Source organism: Coturnix japonica, chromosome 15 (assembly GCF_001577835.2).
Source record: "Coturnix japonica isolate 7356 chromosome 15, Coturnix japonica 2.1, whole genome shotgun sequence".
In the NCBI taxonomy this organism is placed as follows: Eukaryota; Metazoa; Chordata; class Aves; order Galliformes; family Phasianidae; genus Coturnix; species Coturnix japonica.
In genome coordinates, this window is record NC_029530.1 from 2848287 (window position 1) to 2865790 (window position 17504).

The window sequence follows — 17504 nt, forward strand, 5'->3', positions numbered from 1 at the left end:
ATGGGAAAAGATCCCTGAAGAGCAGAGGCTGAGCTGCATTCAAACTGCTTTAACATGTACCCCATGCAAATTGTAAAGGGGTGTTAACCAAGGATCATTGTTGTAATCTCTGTGCTTTGCAAACATGGTGCTACCCTACATGGCTACAGCTTCTTTCTTTCTTTCTTTCTTTTTACATAACCAAATCTCTTTCTCATTCAGTTTCCTCAATTCACAGAAAGACCTCACTTCAAAACCTACCTGATTTCAACCTCTAATTTCTATGGAGGAAGTTATTGTTCTGTCTGCTTATACACACTGCCCAGTATAACAACTATTGTATTCAAAGCGTGCTTTTATCAGATGACTGAAGGAACAAGTTTATTAACCACAAAGCACATTAGAGAAAGTTTAGAAAACACAAAATTATCAAACTAAAGAGCATATTTTATTTTTTAATAAAATAGCGGAGCGTGAAAAATAATTGTATATTACAAATATATACAGCCAAAACTGTGCACCCCCAGCACAGTAAAGAGCATCACTCTATACAAAGCTTCCCTTTGCAGAATCTAGTGCTTCTTGATCTATTCATAGTGAGAATTTGTTTAACAATAGAAAGAGTCAATAAGCCCTTTGGGTCTCTTTGAATTGACACCCCCCCCACCCCCCTTCTTTTTTTTTTTTTTTCTCCACAAATCAGTCCAAACNTCCACAAATCAGTCCAAACGTGTATAACATTGGCTTGATTTCCATTAAAAAGCCACAAAATGTAACACTAAAGGGTTTCTGAGGACTAGACCTCTTAGTTCTTTTGTTAAGAGATTTCTTTTGTTGTCTTTATGTACAGCAAAATACTTGTTTCTCTTTTCATGTCATGGTAAGGAAAAAAAAAATGTATTGCACATTATTCTTATTCACAAAGTTTGTGTCTGGTGCAGGAAGTTTCTCTTCTAGTGAAAGAATATTGGTGAGCATTATAGATTGAACCTATTTTTAGGCACCCCAAACCCAATGGGCTGAGATGAGTCGTGAAGGATTTCTCTCTCTCAGAGTTAGCACGGAAGTTGCTTTCAGACACCAACATACTCAGTGAGGAAAAACCTCTCGGGGACCTCCCTTTCCTTAGGAGACAATGCTCACTTGGGTGCTTCTAAAAGAAAATCACTGCTCCATAAAACTGACTCAGAAACCTGTAGGAAATCCAGCTCAGCTACATTAAAAAGTTAAACATTTTGTTGTTGTTGTTGCTTTTTGTCTGTTTTTCTTTAACTATCTGAGGGCCGGATGAAGAACATAAATAAAAATTAGTAACAGAAGAGGCTGTTTTAGTTCACAATATTCCTTTCACTGAAAACCTTTCCACAATTACATCTATCTTCAGTGTTTAACCAGGTCCTGAATTCAGTATAACATTTTGCCTTGAGGCATTAAAGTGTCCTCTGACAAAATAAAAATAAAAGCACCATCTATATTTTACTCTTTGCCTGCTACTGTATTTGTAAATCTCATCTAAAGCCTACTCATACGCAGGTGGGTGGTTGTAACGTGGATTCATATTTTGCAAGGTGAGTTTTCTGTGGATGCTGAGGTTTTTTGTAGATCCCACTGCTGGTAATAACGCTTGCAGGTTTTCTCCTACTTCTCTTCTTTAATCTTCGACTACAAACGTTCTGCCAGGACTGAAGGGTCTTGGAAGTCCAGATCCACATCCCACTAGTAATGCCCACAACTAACAGCATAAAAATTTTGACCATAAAAATTTCTACTGCTGGAATGGAATTATTCATCATGCAGTCTAAGTTTTTAGTCTGATTGTTCATCTTGCATTTCTGTTGAGTTGCCACAATTTTCCAATAATCCATATTAAGTCTTTCGTAAAAATAGCAAGCTATGACACAAGTCGCAGGCACTGTGTACAAGACTGAGAAGACACCAATCCTGACCATGAGTTTCTCCAACTTGTCGGTATTTTCTCCACCCGTTTTCATCACCCTTCTGATATGAAAAAGGGCCACAAAACCAGAAAGAATGAAAGAAGTGCCAATGATTAGATAACAAGCCAAAGGAATGAGCACAAACCCAGTCAAGGCATTCACATCCATGCTTCCGACATAGCACAACCCTGTAAGCTCATCTCCAGCCACCCTTCTCATAACTAGGATCATTATGGTCTTCACAGCTGGAATGGCCCAGGCTGCCAAATGAAAGTAGCTACTGTTTGCTTCAATTGCTTCGTGTCCCCATTTTTTCCCAGCCGCTAGAAACCAAGTTAAAGTCAAAATTACCCACCACAAGGAACTGGCCATACCAAAGTAATACAGAACCAGGAACACAATGGTGCAGCCAGTGCTCTCCAGTCCCTCCTGGATGACATAGAGCTGGCCACTGTCCCTGTCACAGGCAATGCTCTCAGCGCCCGAAAAGAGGCGGATAATGTACCCCACCGAGTAGACACAGTAGCACATAGAGAGGAAGATGATGGGCCTCTCGGGGTACTTGAAACGCTGAGGATCTATGAGAAAAGTGAGTACAGTGAAAGCGCTGGAGAAAAAGCACAGAATGGACCAGATGGCAATCCAAATGACAGCAAACCGTTTGTCATCCTTGCTCCAGTAAACATCAACCCCTGGGGTGCAGAGTGGTGCGCAGGAAGCGCTCTTTTCCACGTGGTGGAACTTGCCCGGATTTTCGCAGGAGGTTCTGCTGAGGCTGTCCTTGTGCTGCTGCAGGTCATGGCCACTGCTGGGCCTCTGTGGCCGGAACATGGGTGGCAACATGCTGGATCCCCTGGGTGGCTCATCTGACCCGTTATTGGGGGCCTCCATGCACAGGTAATTGGGGTCGTTCTTGTTGGGCAGCTTGCTGCAGTCTAAGGAGTCCGGCCACTTGAAGTTGAACTGCTCCATGATAGGAGAGCATTTCAACCTCGCCTGCTCACACATGACCCTGCAGGCTGGTATCGGTGTAGAAACCTGCTCAGTGCACATAGGGGCATAAAGGGAGCAGAGGAAAAATTTCAGATGGCTGTGGCAACCGTACTCCACCAAGGGGGCAAACTCGTGTAGCTGAATGGCTGCTTCCCTTTGGTTTTCGTGTCCCATCAGGTTCGGCATCCTCGTCATGTTGTACCCTATATCCTTGCACATGGGGATTTCGATCGGCTGGCACCTCCCGTCGCCGGGGCGTTCAATGTCTATGGAGCTTATCCCTGCACATCGCTCAGCGAGCCAGCAAAGCACCAGGACGGCCCGCACCAGGTTCCCTGCGGTTGGCCCCATGGCGGCCGGGGGTCAGTGCGGTGGGTCACTGCGGTGGGGGCTGCATCGCGTCCGGCCCCGGCGAGGCAGCGCGGACGGACGGCACGGCGGGGCTCAGGTCAGCATCGCCCGGGCCGCTCGGTCCCGTCCCCACCGACGGAGCGGGGAGGCGAGCGGGGAAGTTCGCGAACAAACCAAGGAAGGAAGAAGTGCCCCCAACTCACAGATGAGCCGAACTTACTGCGGAGAGCCCGGCAACTTTCTTCTCGCCGTCCTTCCAGCACCCTTCCTGCTCCTCCTCCTCCTCTTTCGAAGCGAAAGCAGAACGATCAGAGCAGATCCGAGCGATCACCTCTTCCACTCGCACATGTCCCGGGCGGCTTTTAGTGCAGCAAGCTCCTCCGGGGATTTTCCTCTTCCTAGAGTGGGGTCACGGCTCCGGACTTTCTCGCTGAGAGGTGGGGATTGGTTTATCCGAGTGTAGAATAAAGGAGGAGGAGGCAATATCTAAGCCACTGAAGAGGGGGGTCTGGAAGATCTCCCCCCTCGGCGCTCCCTGGCTGCTGCTGGTCGGCCCGCTCCGTGCCGAGCTGAGCCGAGCGCTGCCTGCTCCCCCCTCCCCTTCGTTGGGAACTCCGGGCCGAGCAGCTGGGGCTCCGGGGGCGGCTGACTCCGAGGAGAAAATAAAATACAACAAAAAAATAAAAAAAAAATAAAAACCTGTGCAGGATCCGCCTTGCATACGACATCCACTTTGCATGAGAAAGGTGAAGCTGACACGGTGATTACTTTCCAATCACTCGAAACGCCTTGAAACCTCCTTAAGGACCCCTACAGGTTTCTCCTTGATCAGCACAGATTAGAAAAAGCCCCATTTGTTTCTCTCTCCTCCTGTCTTTCTTTCCTTCCTTTCTCCTCTCTCCCGTTGCCCTCCCTTGAAAGTTTAACAAGATCCTTTCTCTGGAAGGCGTCAGCCTCTCCTCCCTCGCCCAGGTAGGAAGCCAGGCAGGGCGAGAGCCGCAGACTCCATGGCTCCTAATAAGAGGGCTGAAGGTGGTACCTCCTTGACTGCCTTTATTGGAGGGAGGGCAATGCTTTAGCAGGGAGGATGTGGGGAGGAGGATGCATTTTATGGCGAGTGCTATAAACTCTACGCTGCCAGGGTCATAAAAATCGCTTGCTCTCAGCCTGGAATCTCAGCTGTTTTCAAACGCTGTGCTTTGTTTCGAATTGCTAAATGAACAGGACAGATAAGATTGCCGGAAAAGTACCTGATTATGTTTTTAATCACAGTACGGCATCTCTTGAAAAGTAGCTTTTCTTTTTCTTTTTTTTTCCCTCCCCTTACATAAGAAGCCCTAAAAGCGACATACACTTGAGAAAGTGACTTCATCCACTATAGAAAAGAAACATACAGATTTTGGAGATCATTTTACAGTGAGTTGTGATTACTTTTTGAGTTAATCTTTGAGATTTATGCCGCTTATTGGTCCATATGAGCTAGAAGGAAGAAGTTAAAGCCCCAGCCAAGCCAAAATTCACAGAGGTACAGACTGAAAGGAGCACTGTGATCGGAAGTCAAAAGATGAGCTCTACTTTACTGTTATTTAAAATTATTGTTATTTACTTTGAGCTCAGTTTTAGCAAACATATTATCAAAGAAGGAAAATCTCTCTCTCTCCCTTCATTCAAGCTCGCCCACACAAACTGGGCTCCTCTCCATTAGTGCCTGTTTCTTATCGGAGCGAACACGGATTCTCCTGGAAACTACCAAATCCCGCAGGGTCAGAGCTAATACCCCACCAGCCTCTAGAAAGGAAACTGTTGGCTTCCTCAGTTGTGATAAGGGTGAAATGGATCCAGGCAAGGACAACAAACCAGAGCTAGAGCTTGTCTTTGAAAACCCTGAAGATGCAGCTAGTTTTTGCTTAGGAGTAAAAACCATCATAAATATGTTTTAAAACAGCCCTACAGTACTTACAAAGCGTTCGTCTTAGGGGCTGACCTTTCCTGGGCACTCAGAGATTCCTTAGGGAATGTTATAAAAGCAGGCGGTGTTATGAGCAAAATAAGCTGTATTTATTTTAGTGTGTCTGTATGTGTGTGAGAGAGAGCATGTGTTGGGGCATTTCCATTCTTCATTAATCTAAGCCTATTTTCTTAGTATTTGTATGCATCCCAATTCCTCTTCTGGAGAGCTCAGCTGGGGGTGGCAGAGAAGTGTGGGGAAAGCTTTCACAAGGGACAAGGCACCTTTGAAAACTTCTCTATTGCTTAAGATGAAGATATTAAATATTGGTTGGGTTCAGTTTGATTGTTTTTGAGGTGGTTTTCCCTATTTTCAACAAGTATTTCTGTAGAGCACTTTATATCACCATTCCCATTAAAAAACAAAACAAAAACCCTAGAAAAAAAAAACACATTAAACAAAACGTGGCATGTTGTATTCTATAGCACTGATAGAGGCCTTTTTCTCCAAAGTGGCAAAAAGAAATACAAATAAAAATGAGGATAAAAGGGATAAAAGAAACCCCACAATCAAACCTTTGTAGTTGTGCCTCTCTTAATTGATCTTTTATGCGCCAATTTAAATCAGCCTTGTTTTCCTAGCCATTATTTTAGCCAGTGCATCCTGCTTTAGATCATTTATTTCACTTCCTATATTTTTAAAGAGCTATCTAGGAGTGTATTCCATTCAATAAGCCTGAGTCGCTGAAACTAACAAATAGAACATTATTATAGAAAAAATGAGAGCTCTGTGAAATCAGCAACTGGAAGATACCTCTGTAACTAATAAATGAAAAGAGCCTTTTGATGGCTCCAGCTGAAAAGATATTTTATTTTATTTTTTTTTCTCCTGTGTGTGGGATTTGAGATGTGTGATTCTATGGAGCAGCCAGGCACCCCTGCTGCTAGGCCCTGGCTAGGAGTTGGCCCCCCTCTGGCAAATGTTATGGAGAATTGGGAGGAATTTTATGGCTGTCTTTTCCCTCAGCTCTTTTTTCTTTTGTCTTCTTTGAAGAATGACTTTAGACATTTTATTTACATATTTAACCATGGATGAAAGAGGAAAAAGAAAGCATTTGGGCCGTTGTGGGAATAGTGATATGTTTAAATTAATGGAAATCTTATTAGGCTTCTAAAATTTTAAGCAAAAGATTTTTAATGAAACTTTATAATTAAACATGATTTCAAATAATGTGCCAACTCACAGGAAAGATACGTTTCTCCCTCTAGCCATCCATCTCCAAACCTCCCCAAAATGTGCAGAGGACTCGTCTGTATTTAAAGTCCAGCTCATCTTCTGTCCCATAAGTAAAAGATTAAGAAAAAAACCTGAATGTTTAATAAGGCATCTCAAAATTTAAACCGTAACTAAATATTTTGTAGGTGTAGCAAAGCACAAACAAGACAAGAAAAAAGCCCACTCTCCCCCCAGTCCGTGGAATGGCAAAGTTTAATGCTGTGTAATCTACAACAGTGGCAGTGTAATAAAATACTTTGATATGGGTAACGGTGAAAATCAAAGTTGCATCTACTCTATACATGTTAGAGTCAATGGAAATTGCAGTGCTAGGCAAGGTTTTCTGAAATGGGATTAAAGAAAACCCAAATAATCCCTTTGAGATAAAACGTTCTGACGCTTCAGCAGGGAAGAGAAATGAAATGATAGGCTTGGGGAGTTAAAGAGTTAATTAATACATTAAAGAATTGTAATAAAATACTCCAAATGATCTCTTATAACAAGTGCGTTGTGACAGAATGTGAACTTTTATTGCTGACCTTGAGTTTAAAAATTCTGAATCTATCACTATTTCTGATTTAATATTTTGTGCTCTGTGCTCATCACACAAAAACGAGATCAGTTTAACGTTGGTCCTATTCATTAATCCTCTCCTCATCTGTATTTGGTGTTGATTCATCCAGACACTTTTTAATTGTTTGCATCTGGTAGAAGTTGTTACCAAAATCAGACACGTAACACACACACACACACACATCTATATGTATTAAAAAAGCATACAAAATGTGCTGACTGTAAAAGAAAAGGGTCACATGCACACGAAAGAAAGCTGATAGCAGTTTTATCAATTGTATGAGCCTGCCTTTTTCCCCGAATTTCCACTAAGCATTCACAAAATTAAATGGCATGCAGCAAATGTTTGCTTTTTAAACCAAATGAGCTCATTTTTCCCTCGCCACAGAATCTTTGTACCAGTTTTCCTCCAGTTTTTAAATAAACACATCTGCCTAATAGGACAGGCACACTGAGAAATATTACCCTGCAAGTGCGAATATTCACAATGCACAAAAGTTTTAATTGCCTCAGAAAGCCACCACCACCAACAGTTAAAGGAATTAAAAACAAAAACAAATCATAAATGGATGAGTGGGTTGTATAGTGTTGCTCTAATACAATTTAGCTGGCTATTTTAAGGGCACTTCCCTTGAAATGTGGTTTGAAATATTACCAAAGGTTCGACGGGGTGCATTAGTGTGAATTGCAAATCAGAACATTTCTTTAATCCCCTTTTCATGGCCTGGCTTCGGATCAGTGGCATCTAAGGGACTCCCCACTGATTCTGGCTCAGGAGGAACCATTCACTGGGGCAGCTTCCCTCCTCTATTCCCACAGTCCAGAAAACAACACCACAGACAGACACCCTCCAACTAAATTAGATTAAACTCCTTCTCTTCCACAGCACATTAGCCTTTTCACTGCCCAAGATTCATTATTCAGCTACTTCTAATTTAAAGATACAGTATTTTTCTCCCGTTAGGAGCAAAAACAAAACCAGGAACTTATAAAATAAATAAATAAATAAAAATCAAAGCCGAAACAGACTAAATAAGAGATCCCCACTCAGAAATAAATGCAATCATTTTAAGAGTATATAAAAGCAGAATATCCTTCTCACTTATGCCCTGGTATCGCAAGGATAGTATCGTTTTAAAGCACAGGCTGCAGCAGAAAGTTCTGTAGGGACTAAAGAAAGGAAAGGCCCAGTAAAAAGGGAAATGCACACAGACTGTCTGCCCTTATGTACACTACCCAATAAGCTTCATTCGTCATTCCTTTTCCATGCACTATTTGAATAATACCTTGCAGCCAGATCTAGATTCATAAAGGCATAGACATAGTGATAACTGCATATGATAGCAGATTAATAAGTTCTGTTCTAGTCACCTACTCCTTTGTTTTCTATCTGTAATTTCCCTTCTCTTATTTCCAAGTGGAAAACTGGAAGATACTCCCGGTGCCTGCAGCTCCCAGTTGTATTTTCTGAGTCTCTCTAAATTAGCAGCTAGGTTATGGAAAGACGACTGAGTAGATGAAAGCAGTCTGAAGTATAAGGCAATATTTCAGACATATGCATGCTGCCCTATTTTACCTGAGCTTGTAGCTGATGAAAGATGTGGTGTCTGGCCTTCCTTGGTCCACCAAGGACCTTCACACCTAGGCAATAATCTTGTGGAAATCTCCCTTGTAATCTACCTGTTCATCATTCATTTGGTCACCTATTTATTGTTCATTTCAGCTTTCTTCCTACTATTGTATCTTTTAATTGCCAATGCAATGCCATAAGCTTTTGGGTACCTCTGGTCTAGGCAGGGAGTTTCAGAACTCAGATGAGTAAATTTATTTATTACACTTACAGTAGAGTACAGAAAGGACTATTTCCTTAATACTGAGTGTCATTTGTCTAAGAAGAACTCCACTTTGCTCATGTGAAAACTTGATTAGAAAGATCAGATTGTCTTGAGAAGGTTCCAGGACTGACATGTGCTGTTTAGGCCTGAAACCTATCTCTATGAAAAGAAGGGGGGTGGGGAGGACAGGGAGAGTTGGAGTTATAGACAGACAGGCCTGAGGACTGCAAGTTTGGGAGGCTTAGTCTCTCTTCCATTAATACTTCATGCTGTTTTGGTGGTGGAAGAAATTGCCTGTGGGCACTGATGTAAAAGATAATTTCCAGCTGTCTATAACTGTTGAAGTAGTCACATCTCAGCTTCTGTACCCAGCCTATAATATTCAGAATGACTGGGGGCTGGCCAGGAGTGAAGAATTGGAATATGCAATTAGAAAGGGAATGAAGTTTGTCAGATTGGTGCCAGAATAAGCAAATATGAGCTGGAGATCGCTGGTGCCCTAACAAGGAAGTGTTGTTTTTGCCTTCAAAAAGCCTCAAAGATGGCACAAAGTGTCTTTCTGTATCCGCCAGTCCTTTCCTATTTTACTTGTTTGATCTTTTATCAGCAATTCTTAGGTTGCTGGGTTTTTTTTGGATTTTCACAACACTTTCTACTTCAAAATGATATTTAAACTTTTCTAAGGCTTGCTCAACATGTACACATAGAAGACACTAAGTAGGGTCACGTATTCTTCTGATTTTTCCCAGAACAGACCAGAGATTATACACCTATAATATATACATCTATACAAATAAACTACAAACCAGCTTAGTTATGGACTTCTACAATTCCTGGACTGAATATAACAGTTTAAGAACTATCTAGAAGCTTTGACCTACAAAACTTGAAAAATCTCCTTCATTGAAAGTCAGTGACAGCTGGACTCTTTCATTCTCTTACCTGCTTCTTGAAATATCTCTATTCCATAAGAAGATGGCATTGTCTTTCATCAACCAGAGAGCAGCAGAGAATTCAGATACAATAGAAAATTCACTTCTCTTATCCTGTATCTTCCAAAATCATTCATTATTCTGCTACTATTTATACGGCCTTTTACAATTCAGAAGTCTGCTTTTTACTTTTACGGTCCCTCAGTTCTTACTGCCCATATATTTGTCCCATAAGAGCCCTAAGAGAACAATTTCACCGTTTCATCAGAAATCTCAGAAACGTTCTCATAGGAAAAGCAGCACATTGTGAACTTGTTTTAGCAGTATATAAAGTGTGTTTAAGGTGATGTTCTAGACTGGGAGGTATGCTAAAATTGCAGATCTCCTTATGAGGATCCCCATGTCTTTTCACCATCTTTAGCTTCACTGTTGTCTTAAGGTCATTTCTATTTTCCTGATTCCACAACAGCATCAGTTTTAACCTTTACCATTCTGTGACCCATTTTTTTCCTCACTACTTTAATGCCAAATTACTAGCAGTAAACCTCAGAGGAACAAAAGCAGATTGGGAGAGGGTTGGAAGGTGATTCACAACTTAATGCAGGGGCCATTCTGGCTCAGCATCATCTCCTGAGACAATTACAGCAGATGAAATGCAGTAGCTTTCTGACATATCTCCCTTTGTCCTTATCTTTGATGCTGCTATGTGATCCTGGGAGGGCCAGTCCAGCTCCTTGCCCGCTGCAGAGGATACCAGGATTCTTACATGTTTGTTAGCTAAATAGTAATGATCTCTCAGCTCTTTTATCCAACAGAGTTCCTTTACAGTACTACATGTTACATTGTATTGCACTTCACAGTAAAGGTGGTGGCAGCCTCAATAACACCCTTTTCTGAAGTTCTGAATAAAGGTTTTCAAATCATCCATCAGAAGTCAGGCAAGGGACGTTTACCTTCCTAATACCAGACTGGTTTTCTTTGATTTATCACTTTACCTCTTCAGAAAGTTTTTTACTCTAGCATTATTTTAAAAGCTCTGGAAAAAAAAAGAAGTTTGGAGATCTGCAATAAATCTTCTCTCAACCACTATAAGAATAGCCTCACTTATCAGCTTTCTTAGACTGTAGAAAATAGAATCCTAGCATAGAATCCAGCCACGCAGCAAATTCATGCACAGCATTGTCAGCAGAGTATAGGTGTGTACAGAGCAAATCTCTGTACTTACTACTACTTACACCTGCTTTGCAAACTCAACTAACAGCCTTCAGGATACAGAACAAAATTCAGCTACTTTGTTAAGCATGCAAAAGAATTAATGAAAACAGGAGGAGCACAAGCGTGCACTGAAGCTATAGAAGCGAGTGCCTTCAACAGTGATGTTTATGAACTCTGCTTGCCATTGTCAGCTGGATTGGCCAGCACAAAGCAAGCCAGATCACACATGCTTTTGCAGTCTGAAATGGCATGTTGTTTTCTTACCCAAACAGTAGATAACCATCACTCTTAGGACTAAACCCTGGTTTTATTGGAAGCAATGTCTTCACTATGCATTTCAAAGGAAGCAGTCATTGTCTTTCCAATTACATCGTACTTCAAATATATAGTGCTATCAGAGCACTGTCCCACACGTGGGCCATAATAGTAACAGCTTGACTCTAGCGCTAGAGTCTCTAGTCCAGGATGCAGAATAAGACACAAAGATTTCCAGAAGAGTGAGGTTATACCAGCATGAAATACAGTGTTACATTTAGATCACTCTCAGATGTTCAGTCTTCCCCCCCCCCCACCCCCCCATTTATTTTTATTATTATCTTTTGGAAATGGTTTAAAAACACAGTGGAAGACAGGACCTCTTGGTCTGAAATATTTGCCTTTGCTGAGGGAACTGCACAGTAAGAACAGTGACGATTTAAGTATAATGATAAAGCATTAATGGAAAATCTTCTGTGTACACAAGCATTATATCTGACTTTGTTCCCCCCCCATCTTAAAACAAGAACATTCTGCTTGATGTTAGTAAATGGGAAGTGTTCAGACACCGCAGCTTGGGATGTACTGGTACTTCACAAGAGGGTGATCAGAACATTCAGACATTTGGGAAGATACAGATAGAGCTTTTAAGATTGGCTGCAAGTTCAGGACACATAATGTTCCATTTCTGGCGATCTCAGGGGCACAAAAAGAGCATTACATGTTGCAGACATTAGGCAAGCAAGTATACAGAATCAATTCAAAGCAGCTGTCGAAGATCAGAAATTTTAGGGGAGCTATAGGGTGAATTCTTCCATCTATAACATCTTTTTTTGGAAGGGGGAATGCAAAAGAGGAGGGAATGAAAAATTGATACTGCTCTGTGCTCCAGATGAAAGAACAAACATAATTTTATTTTCTTTAATGACTGTACTGGATTCTGAAATTAAACCCAGCGGGTAAAAAGATCCTGTATAGATTTCAAAAGAGATCATGCAGTCTGTCCATGTGCTAAGTCAGGCACATTTTTTAAGCCCTGCCATGTTCTGTAAAACTGAAAAAGGGTTATCCCTCTAAGCATTCCGCTTTTCAAAGCCATCCATCTCTTTCTACCTTCCGCAAGTCAGTGGATATTACAAAATAAATGTCATCCTAACTTTAAATGTCATTTTCTGGTTCCTCCCTCTAACTTTATAAGGAGAATCCTGCATATTCTGCATTAAATATGATTAGAACTCGACATACAGCACTCTTTTTAAGCCTCTGAGCAGACCCAGACAGCAACAACAAGCAGCAGTATAAACAACTGAATATAATTCTCAGTACAGATTTTAAACCAATTGAACTGAGAATAGCTAACCTTCACTCTGAACTCACTCCAGCTGCAGGTTAATGCAGTTAATTGCAGAGCACCTGGTCTAAGCCTCAGGTATATGAATCATCCCCACAGCACACCTTTCAATCTTTTATTCTTATGTAATTCCCCAGGGCAGCTGACAGTGCCTGTTTAAGCTTTGTTCCTAGTGGGTGTGCCAATACGCTGTCAGAATGCCTTTATTATATGCAAAAGAAAGGTTCTACTTTAAAGCATGCATATGTATCTCCAAGGCTGTGGTTGGAGGATACACTGACTCCAGTAGCAATACCGACCTAACAAGTACCTACTGTCCCTCCAAAGGAGCTTTGCTGCGTGCTGCTGCTCCCAGGCTGGGTGTGTGTTGCACCAGTTACGCTAAGAAGCTTTGTTTGTCTGGTCGTACTGTGAACGGGGCAAGGAAATGAAGATGTCTCAATCAACCCTAAAAATATTTACAGCTTTATGACACCAAAACTGTGTATAACATCAAGACGGTTTTTCTTATGGATTCAGCACTTTCTCACACAGGCTGTGTGTGTGGATACATACATACATATATGCATATACATATGTCACTTATACCTGTGTAACACAGAAATGCTTCTAGTGTTTATTAATGTGTGCACTAATTCAGACACTCATACAGTACATCCTTTTAAAACCATGGCTACTCCCCTTTAGCTTGATAATCTTTTTAATACCATAGTTAAATTGCATAGCCTTTACCCATAGAAAACCTGTTCTCAGACACAGATTTATTTCCAACAACAGTAAAAGACATACTGAATTATCTGTTTACCTAAATACCATAATGTATGTATGTACATACAGCATATGTACAAGTATGTGAGTTTTATAAATAAATATCCAACTGCATATGTATAAATAGACATATCTGGTGCTGGAATGCCTATGGAGTCTTTTCTCTATGGGTCAACTGCTTGTAGATACTTGTAAGCTCTTGCCAGTCCCGGATTGATTATGTCCTGCTTATTAAGGTGGTTTGCAGCTTTAAACTGGTAAATATTATTTAAAAAGGGTGGGACAGTGTTTTGAAAATAATCGGTCTCTGTCTTATCTTGCACAAATGTAACTATGAAAGCTCCATCCTATTTATCTTCATATACACTCACTGAATTACATTTATTTACATCAGTTTAATGCAACTGTGTCACGTGGAATCCTACAGCTATCAATGATAAATAAAGAACACGAAGCTGAAGACTAAAGAATGTTAGTAGAGAAACAGTTGTGAAGAGAAATCAAGTTGCATTGAGTGTATACGCTATACCTAAAATTAATGATAGGCTGCTCAATAATTGTGTTATAGCAACGACAGTCTGGAAATTATAAAACTGCCCTCTCTTTGACAATACTGATTTCTTGCTTCTTTGATGTGTGTAAGCACAGAATATTAGGTTACTCCTTAAATTACACACAAATAACAATCAGACGTTGCCACAACAGTCTTGATGTTGTCATCTTTTCCATTATGCCATTCCACTACATTTGTTGGCAAACTACCATTCAAATCTCGAAGTGCACACTCACAATATTTACGATTCCAAACTACTTATTTTCAGTCAGCCTGGTGCACTTTTCTCTTGCTTCACTGAATGTCCACATATATGAGTATGTTGTGTGAGTGTAAAATATTGAATTTCTGTTTTCAGAACATTTGATGTTTGCTTTGCCCAAGCATCAGTAAAGGTGCAAAGCCACAGGAAATGTTTAGCTATACCCAGCAAACCTCCATGTGTGGAATCATTCTGAGGAGCTGGAGTACTAACCTGTTAGACAAAAAAGGCCAAATCTGCTTTCTCTGTAACTAACATCAAAACTCCTGCTGACTTAATGGAGCCAGGACTTTGTAGCTCATTTTCAGATGCAGCTTCTGTGCCTACAGTGAGATCACACCTCAAGGGCGAGTGATGGACCCAAAACAGCTGACTATTAAACCACCCTTACAGGCTACAGATAAGTTCTGTTATATAAATACAAGCATTTCTATACCTGGCTAGGTAATCACCCTTGATGTCTATTAAGAAGATTGGTCACTTAATCATCTTTATCTATGCATAAAATTATAATAATTTAAATACCTTCCTTAGTTATATGTTATCTACAGTCAATCCTAGGGCTCTAATCCAATCAATATTTAGGCAATTTGAAGTCATTGCGGCATGTCCTCCCCCTACATAATCCCTGATGACTGGTGCAACTGGATGGCATACATCTGCATCCTACACTGTAATGACACAGATGCACATCTTCCCTGACATGACAAGAGAATCCAAATTAAGCAATTTATTACCTAAAAAGGTTTACTCAAGTTCAGGCATAAGTCATCTACTATAAATTAAAATAAACTCATTCTTCTTCCAGGGCCTGAATCAGGTTTCTGCATCACTATAAGTGATGCACTGTGGAGAACTTCACCATGAGATCTGGGACCTGTCTTATATCGTCTCTAAAGTAGAATATATTAAAAAGTCAACAGTGATTCGGAGTCCACAAAATAAATGCAAAGGTGCTCCAGCAACTCTAATTTTATTCAATTATGGAGTCTAGAATTTAGTCTAATGTTTTAATGTTTCCACTGTGCTTGTTCTTATCTTTATACAATAAACAAATCAGCTTAAAATTGAATTAAATGATTTTTTTTGTTGCTATTGGAGTAAATAGAATTTTTTCATCAATCTGGTTTACTTCCCTTCTTGCTTTTCCATAGCAAAATAGTGAAATAATACAGCTCCCATAATCTTTCTGTTTCTAGTGATCCCAGGTACTTCTGCGGAATCTTTCTTACAATTCCAATACAAGTGTTCAGAAAAAATGCTCTGTCAAAGGTAAAGCAGAGAATAGACACGTCCCTTCTTGGCTCTTATGATGAATGCTCACTGCCACAGGTCATAAACTTTAAAGCATTTATTTCAAACAAAGGATTGTTATTATCTAGGGGAGTTATCTGTTAAAGGGGAGAGAAAAGAGGAATTCTTCTATCGTTTTGTTTAGAAGTATTCAGCTGGTCTTACAATTTTTGGGGGGGTTATTTTTTGTTTGTTTTTTAAGGTGAAAAGTGTGGAGTTCATTTTGCTTAGCTGATCATCTTTTGCCAAATGTATGGGCTAGAAGGATTTTACACAGATGAAATATAATCTGAATTGTAGCAGAACAGACTCATCTGTTGCTGTCCTGTCTTCCTTCAGAATTAGCTTACTGAAGCCAAGGAAAGTTTTGGTCCATAGAGTATCTATTAATCTTCTTTATTAGTGGAGATCCTTTTTGAGCCTCAGATCTTATTGCCTCATGAAATGGTAGCACAGGAGAAACTCACACAACTTTATGGGTTAAGGCAAGTAATCAATCAATGCAAACAACGGTGCCAAGCAGACAAGATTTAATAAAAAGAATGAATGGAACCAGCTAAGCCTGCAGGGACAGATGAACCTACTTCTCATTTTCTGTTTATTAAAAGCATTCATATCAATTTGTCATGTGGAAACATTTAGTTCATTCAAGCACAAGTGTAATTTAAAAATCCTATTAATAATACTTTAAAACACAGACTGTCAAATTCTTTAAAAACAGATGATAAGGAAACTAAAGTGGCAGCTTAAGGCATCTAATTCCAACCTCAGTGCAAGATTTACTAAACAATGGGTCAAACTTACTTTTCCTGCAACTATTCTGAAGCTAAAATAGCCACATGTTTACAGAAGGCACGGATTTAGGAAAACTCATCAATTTTCTGCCCTCCAAAGGCCAGACATAGATTTTTCTTGTGTTATAGATTTCTTCAAACCAATTTCTGAGATTTATCTTTCCATTTGCTCCAGTTGGCTGTGAACTCAAGAGAAGTCTCTTGACTTGTAAGAGGTCCTGGAGGCTTTTTGTTTCCTCTAGAATCAGAAGCAATGTGCAAACTGCTCCATCGCTGAGACCAAAGGGTACACATTCTGGCTAAAGGTACTTTCTGTATTTTGCATAATCATCCAGGTCTCATCATCCATGATACAGAATGGAGCCTAAACAGAAACTTGCTTACTGGGCAAATCTAAGTCAGTCCAAGTCAGTCCATTAACAGCTGTGATTGTCACTCTTGGGAGAATACCCTTGGCAAATTATTTGATGTGACAATTCATCCACTCCCCTATCTCTACCCCTTCCCCCCTGCCAAGAAAAGCTAGAAAGCTATCTCTGCTGCTATGTTTCTCCTCATCTGTTTATTTTTATGAGCTAGAATGATCATGTTTGACTCATTGCTGTCCTCTTCTCTGCAGTAAGATGTGCTTCTGATCAGTGCCTGCTGAAATGCCAGTCCCTTCACTTCATTGAAGTATCTATGATTCAGACCTTATATATCTGTTTAAGAATTTAACAATTGACTGTTTTTCCACAATGGGAATGGAATTTTCAAAGAGAAAGTAGAGGTGTAAAAAAAAAAATTCCTATTGGGATGGCCTTGGCTTTGCCTTATCTTCTTACATATATCACCAGTAAGTCAGATTTCTAGCCCCAGTCTAACATCCATCTTCACATATATAATTAGTATCACACCTACAGGCTGTTTCTTTTGAATTATCCTTTGATGAATGCCAGAGATATTAAGCATACTATTAGAAGGCAATGTTGCTTAGAAGAAGCAAAAGATGGCGTGCTTCTAGAGTGCTTTGTTCTTTTGAATTATTGCTCTGCAGAAAAAGAAAGCAAAACCTTTGCTCTCTTAGAGCAGAATACAGAAATTGCTGTTACAGATCTGGCTGACCTATTTCAAGTTTAAGTAGTTACTAACAATCTAATGAAGAAAGGAGAGGAAAGGTAACCTCAAACCCTCAAAATATTCAATAAACT

At 40.3% G+C, this 17504-nt stretch overlaps 1 protein-coding gene across 1 annotated transcript; it reads right to left on the minus strand.

Annotated features, from left to right (window-relative positions):
- Positions 1 to 690: 690 nt before the first annotated feature.
- On the minus strand, positions 691 to 4425 carry FZD10 (frizzled class receptor 10). The gene has a single exon (XM_015878495.2). It carries the CDS (start codon positions 3258 to 3260, stop codon positions 1503 to 1505), a length of 1758 nt encoding a protein of 585 aa, XP_015733981.1. The 5' UTR covers positions 3261 to 4425; the 3' UTR covers positions 691 to 1502.
- Between the last annotated feature and the right edge of the window lie 13079 nt (positions 4426 to 17504).